This window comes from Epinephelus moara, chromosome 5, assembly GCF_006386435.1.
Source record: "Epinephelus moara isolate mb chromosome 5, YSFRI_EMoa_1.0, whole genome shotgun sequence".
NCBI lineage: Eukaryota > Metazoa > Chordata > Actinopteri > Perciformes > Serranidae > Epinephelus > Epinephelus moara.
This window is the reverse complement of record NC_065510.1, coordinates 17612584-17619766: the sequence shown is the minus strand read 5'-3', so window position 1 is coordinate 17619766 and position 7183 is coordinate 17612584. Positions and strand designations below refer to the sequence as shown.

The following is a 7183-nucleotide window of genomic DNA, read 5'->3' as shown; positions in this document are numbered from 1 at the left end:
ATTATAGAATTTTATTCATGTTATTAAAAAATGCTAAATATGATTATTTACTTTACATTTGCAATCATGACCATGATCACCTAGAATGACCCATGTAGGCGTATTTTTTATTAATGTAATGTTCAATTATTTGAAACAAAGAACCAGAAGAGAATGGGTGAACTCTTTTTTTTTTTTTACCATGAAGCATAGTTTTAGTAAACGAATCAAGGAAGCAGTGAATCAAGATGATAAAAAAAACACTCATATTTCATTGCATAGCACCGTATTTTATTACAAGACAGAGCACCTTTTCCACTTTTTATCCACAGAAAAGCATCGCACCATCTGCAGAGCACTGTTTTCTTCCTTTGAAACACATAGCACCATTTTATTCTTTCGAAAGCATTGTACCATATTTTTTTCATACTCTGGGAAACAGAAGTGTTGGCTGGTTATCTTTCACCGGTGTAGGCTGCTGGTTCACCTGAAGTGGGAAGGGAGGCAAATACATCTTAACTGCTTTTGTGATGAAGAAACTTTCATGTGTTCAGAGACACTCAGTCACCCAGGAAGAGAATATATGATCGTACTTTGTTTCCAGCATTATTGTCTGAACTATGCAGTAGCACAGTAAATATGTGAATGTGTATTTTATGTACCTACCGTTTCACATCCTGCTGACTCTGAATGTTTAATCATCGTCATCATCATCATCATCTCCTTTGGGTCTGGCAGCCTGAAATGACAGAGGCTTCTGATGAGCCAATCAGGAGCGAGAATCGTGTGCTGACGAGTCGCTGTTTCTCAACACCTCAGCAGAAATAGCCTGTTTCTGTGACGCAATGCTCATTTATTAGAATGAACCTGTTGCCCTCAGAACCACCTCAGTTCAATTCAGTTACCCAACAGTGGCAGAGCATGAAGGGGATTGTTTATGCCAAATTCCCACCCTACCTATCTTACATAACTTCTGAAAAGAGAAGTAGCACCAGACAATTTCTGCCTCTTTTTGGGTGTCAGGAGTGAAAATTAAACATCCTCAACATTTGTTGTGTTATAGTTTCAGACAGATGAAGACAGTTGGAGAACAATTAGATACAAAATAGGATGTATGCTCTACGGGATGATTGTTATCCTTGACAACTATCATATTTTCACAAAATGAGGTACAGATTTTTAGGCATTATATTATCTTCAATGATGTGGAAAAAATAGTGCATACCCTACGGCTGCCAAAATCTTCAAGGGGGAGCATGCCCAACGGAGCCCCCTAAGTTTGGGCTGAGCCCCAAACGTTAACAACATCTACGCCCCTGTGCTGCAGTCATTCAAAGCTATTATTGTACATTGAAATTAATCAAACCATTTATATTTTTGACTGATGACATGTCCAAGTCTTACTGGTCTTTAATACATTTAAATGGCTCAAAATAAAAATCTGTATTCATTCTTACAGGGGCAGCAGGAGCAGCAGGAGCGGCTGGAGCAGCAGGAGCTGCAGGAGCAGCTGGAGCTGCAGCTGCAGGAGCAACGGGATCAGCAACAACAACAGGGGCAGCAGGAGCCGGCAGGTCGAAACCAAAGGGGTAGAACTGGCGCAGATCAGGAAGAGAAGAGATCACAAGTTCAATGAAATCTTTTAAAACCTCTGTCAGAGTGATGAAAATCTGCCGACACTTACCACATCCTTAGTGTCAATGCCGTTTGCCTGGAGGACCTCCTGCTTGATGAAGCCACGGACCTTTCAGTGACACATGCAGGCACACACATGCTCTTAAAAACTTGCATAATTCAGCTCCTCTTTGTGATATATATATTGTCTCTGAAACTGCATTCTGTTGGACTGTGTATACTGTTAATTATCTTTCATTCAGATGGTAATATAAGCTTTCATTGCAGAGATTAAGCATCTGCAAAGTGCCGTATACTAACACACAAATAAAGCTATACTGTCACTCACTGGTCCTCCAACAGGCTGCCTCTGGGCATCAACAGGGAGCAGCTGAGAATAAAAAGAGTCAAGATTATCATACAAAAGAGAGATTATTAAATAAAATTCACTGAAAAATGGGTGTAAACAGTATATATTATATCTTACAACTTCTAGAGTCCCAAGTGGGGCTCCGGCAGGAATTGCCTGAGCTGCCTGTGAAAAACAAGATCATTTCAACTTTTAGATGAGTGTTAGAAAAAAAGTAAAGTAAAGTAAAAGTGCCTCTGGCAGGCTCGGCTAAAGAGACATTATCATCAGTGGTAAACACATAATAGCAGACCTGTGTGCAAAGCTTCAATGATGTTTGAAAATGTGTCTTTTACTGTGGTTTTTGTGTGTAATTCATGATTTACGCCCGCTGGCCCGAGCTGCGATTTACTGTACCTGAGCCGGAGCATGACGGATGTCAAACTCCATGTACATCTGCGGCTGTGAAGGAGAGAATATCTTGCAGAATCAATGGAATCCAGGTTAGTGTAAAATCAATAATTCTGAAAAACTTTTATTGGTATATGCAGTATTATTCACTGGCAGCATTGTCAATAACCATCATGTACAATAAGTTGTTTAACTGCTCAGAAAAAAAGTTTGAAGATCTACAGCTCCAGGAAAATTAAACGATTATGTGGAGCTCCAAAACAGCTGCATGGACCTTGGGTTAAGATTGTGCTGTCAAATATTTACAGTGTGCAGTCCGGAAAAATAGATGAGAGAGAACTAAGAGGGAGAAATATTTTAGGAATAGAGTTTGCTTACTGGAGCACAGACAGCCACCCCAAGGATGCAGGCAGCAAGCAGGAATTTCATGTTGAATGAAGCTGTCAAAGAGATTTTTTTGAGTCATTAAATTGGATAATATTCATTTGAAAGAGCATTAAGATAGATTATCATTTTAAAAATCTATGGTATATGATATCAGTTGTCGGTATTACCTTTCCTTTCTGGCCACACACGAGTGCTGGAGGATTGTTGAGGAGGGGTGTGATCACCGCAGAGAGATTTACTCCTATTTATTTGCTGACAAAACAAAGGACGAGCAGACCTATGACAGGTATTGGTGACAAGCCAAGGATTTTCACTTTTATGATGACAAAGTTGGCAGCTTTACCTCTGTGTGAGATCTCGTAACACATCTTTGGCTCCAAATGCACATTAATCACATTTGATCCTTTCACTCAGGTGAACCATTGCAACATCAGCCCAAAAGTGCACCAGGGTCGCACGTGATTCTGAGTTCAATGCATCCACAGGTTGTGAAGTAAGACTTTTGAAACTAACACTTTATTATTATGCTGTAGCTGTAACAGATGTCTTTCATTTAGTTGGTCTTTCTACATTTTCACACATTATGACAGACCTCCATGTGCTAACTGAAAGTGATTTGATGACGAATATTATGATTATATTGCAGTTGTACCATTTCTGAACTCCTTCGTGATAATAACAACATGTTTGAGGCCTATTAAGATTTTTTATTTTGACTCATCTTTTTATATAAACTGATTTAGTAGTTTTAGTTAGCTTGAAAAATACTGTACTCAGGCAGTCACCTGTATGTCAGCCTTTGGGGACCATAGACTGTATAAATTAATGAACGAAGCCACTATGATGTCAGCCATTAGTTTGTGAACTCGTTTTGAAGCCTTGATTTTGGTGGTCGCCATCTTGGATTTTTGGAGTCAGAAGTGACCATATTTGGATGAGAGGCGGCAATAACCCGAAAGTTAGCTGCTAGCTCCATTAGTATCCGGGCCGGGCATTTTTAGGCAATTCTGAGCAACCTCTGGAACCTAAGACGGTCATCTACTGCTCTGAGCTAATTGGCAAGTAGCAACTCAACAGTGGCTTCACAAATTGAGTAAGCCATTTACTGTTGTGTAGGAAAGCAGCCATCCGTAAAAAAAACTGTAAAAAATTGAAAAAGAAAAATCTGAATAGAAAATCTGAAAATACACATATTGCATCTAGACAGCATGGAGATGTTGGTAATTTGTTTGTAACAATGATTGATTTGCTCCATAAAATTGCCATTTTTACATTGACTCCAATTGTTCACATTAGAGCAAAATTCAAAATGCTGTCAAAAATTCAGTTTTTGAGATACAATTCTGAAATTTGCCACACATCATCTACCATGACTCTAGAATTTTGTCATTTTTTCATGAACATTGAAGATTTATTTAGCAAGAACTTGCATGTATATGTTTACAGTACCGTTTACAGTCAAACATTTTGATGCATTGTAGGCTCAATTTTTGAAAAATCAAAAATCTGAGAAACGTAGTTTGTGTAGGACAGTCTGAAGATGCTCTGTAGCAAGTTTGGGGTCAACTGAGTAAAAATTGTGGGAGGAAATAGGTTTAAGAAGTTTTACAGTTTTTGAAAAGAAAAACAGAGTGATGAACTCCATAATTTTTAATAGGTTCAAATGTACAAAGGTTTCTTCAGTATTGGGGCTACAGTTTGATGAAAGTTGTGAAGTTGTAGCACGTATGGTTGATTTGTTATGAATTTTCAAAGTTTTGAACTTTAGACGCTTGCTGTAGCGCCACCATCAGGACTATTGGCTTGAGTTTACAGCTGAGGATATCTGGCATGAGACTGGACCTTTGTGCAAAGTTTGGTGAGTTTTCATCCATGGGAAGTATGATTTCCTCGGAAGAAGAAAGAAGAAAGAAGAAGAATACCTAGGATTACAATAGTGTCCTGGCAGCTTAGCTGCCCGGATCCTAAAAACAACAGGCTTGAAACCACGAAAACAAAATGTACTTACCAGAAAAACCAACCCGGTCTCACTCCGAAGTCGTTGAAATCCAGCACTTGGGCAGTGACTTGCAGCGTCAGACAGTGACAAATTTTGAAAGAGGACAATCTTAGAACAGGCCGAACTTAACATGGTGTCCCAGAACGACAATAACCAATGCACCCAGGGTACCTCTCACCTCGTCTCTGAATGTGGAGGGTCCATGACCAAACGTTGATATGTGATGAGGTCGGAGTGAGAATGTGTTGGAAAAACTGAACTTTTGACTCCTTAAAGGATCAAAAGTACAACCAAAGGCTGAACCAGACTTTTTTAGATGACCCAAATGTTCCTGACTTTCATGAACTGAAAACACACTGAAAAAGCAGCGCCTATACTCTGTGACATGGGGTTACGTCATGGTTATGTAAAATTTCAAACCCCATCCATTTGTCACGAACAGGGAAATTAGCTACAGAGACCAAAACAGTGTTTTGTACCAGGCTGTAAACATGTTTATTTCTGCTGTAACATTGCGCATTTTAACATGTGGTCTACGGGGACTGACCAACTCTCGGAGCCAGCCTCAAGTGGCCATTAGTGGAACTGCAGCTTTTGGCACTTGGGCGTTGGCTTCTTTTTTCAGCCTTAGAGGTTACCACTTGGTCGGGACACATAAGTGCTGCATTGTGGCCAAAGCCTATGATGGGACAACCTCTTAGATTATGGTGTTACTGAGCACAAAATAAACTCAGTAAGTACCAGTCAAGGCATTTGAGTTCACTTAAACTGTAATTCTTAAACAGGAGACATTACAACAGGTTCACACAGAGAGTATGTGTGGGATCTACCTCAACTTTACAAAACATGATTAAAATTTAAAGAACAATAAAGGACAATGTGTGTCTTTTTTTGACACGTGCCTTGTGGTTATAGGACAGACTGCTGTAGGGCAGTTTTGACTGTGTGACACTGTACAAACATGATCAGGGTGTTGCTGAGAAAATCACGTGTAAGAAAGTCACAGTGCCAGTCTGATGGCATGTGCATGGATGGAACTGAATATATAAAAGCTGCTACACTTAATATTTTTACGTGTCGCTTGGAGCGATGAACCCACAGAAATTAATCCCCCAATTTAACTCTCACTTTCAACTCTAGTGGTGTTTTCGTTCAGTTTCACCGCTGTCATCAGCTTTATTTTCAGCCACAACAGGCAGATGTTTTCAACTTATAATCACTAGGAACTCAGTGCTCACTACCTGTGCAGCAGACAGACACAGTTTGCAACTAGCTGGTGAACGTAGTGGGGAAATTAGCAGCGAAGAGGGGATGTTTCCTCCTTCTCTGCAGGAGACTAAAAACCTTGTAAAGTGAACATTGGGATTTTATTGATCAGGGGACACAAACACAACTTAAAATTAATGTTTCTCTGTGTGTGCTGGGTGTGTTCATCAACTTAAAAGGGGATATTATATCAATGTTATGTTTAAAGCTTGTCTTCAAAATCAGTTGGCCACAAAACCTGTTAATACAGGTTTAAGATGAGAATAAATTTACACTAAAATCATAAAAAAGAAATAGAGACATAGTTTTTGAAAAGGGGAATCAGCTTTATTTGACAAGATCAAAAAATGGAAACAAAATGTTCACAGTTAGTAAATTGCTATAGTAAAAGAAAATGCATGAGAATCTTCATTTGTTAGTCACATTTCATCAGTAATGTATTTTTGCTCAGTACGTTCTGAGTCATCTCTGCCGGTGGCTGCAGTCTCAGACATGGTTACCCACTGTGGGTTGGAGCTTGGCTTGAACAGGTGTTTGGGCAGTGACCGCCCCCTGTGCTGCTTTCTTCAAACCTACAGGGCCGCTGTTAGTGTTCGCCTGTGGTCCAGAGCTGGCCGGCCCTGGTGTCTGTTGGATTCCAGCTGGGGTCCCCGCAGTTGGCCCGATGCCTTGCTGCTCCGAGTTTGCGAGCCCGGCTGCCTGGTTCACAGGCAGAATGCCTCCTGCCGGTGAGTTTGTGAGCACGTTGGTCAGGTACACTCCCAGCTGACCCATTTTGGCTGCCATCTGAAACAGAGAGGAGATGAGAAGTAGTCTGAGAGAATCGGATCATCAGTGGGATCACTGAGTTCACTGAGCAGGTTGTTCAAACAAGCTGAGAGACAGATAAAAATCTTGGCTTTGTTACCTGGAGTTCCTCTGAGCTCAGGCTGCCAAGTGCAGAGCCCTGGTAGAGGATGACAGCAAATATCAAATAAAACATAATCAGAAAGAAGATTATGAAACAAGACTGGGATTAATCCCAAGTTTATTTTGTATTCACCTTGGCTTGCTGGAGCAGGTACACAATTTGGGGAGTCTGTGGATTAAAAACAAACAGTCTAACACAGCTTTAACTTTGACTTTTTTTGTCACATTTTGAAACACAATAAAAACACAACCCCATCGCCAGAAAAATA

At 40.2% G+C, this 7183-nt stretch overlaps 1 protein-coding gene across 1 annotated transcript; it reads right to left on the bottom strand.

Annotated features, from left to right (window-relative positions):
* Nucleotides 1–340: 340 nt before the first annotated feature.
* scpp7 (secretory calcium-binding phosphoprotein 7) lies at nt 341–4863 on the bottom strand. The gene is made up of 10 exons (XM_050045206.1): nt 4749–4863; nt 2908–2992; nt 2732–2793; nt 2360–2422; nt 2081–2128; nt 1943–1984; nt 1664–1723; nt 1437–1574; nt 646–718; nt 341–466 (listed from the first exon to the last, which is right to left on the bottom strand). The coding sequence occupies exons 3-9, from the start codon at nt 2780–2782 to the stop codon at nt 674–676; spliced, it is 447 nt and encodes a 148-aa protein (XP_049901163.1). The 5' UTR covers nt 2783–2793; nt 2908–2992; nt 4749–4863; the 3' UTR covers nt 341–466; nt 646–673.
* Nucleotides 4864–7183: the final 2320 nt, after the last annotated feature.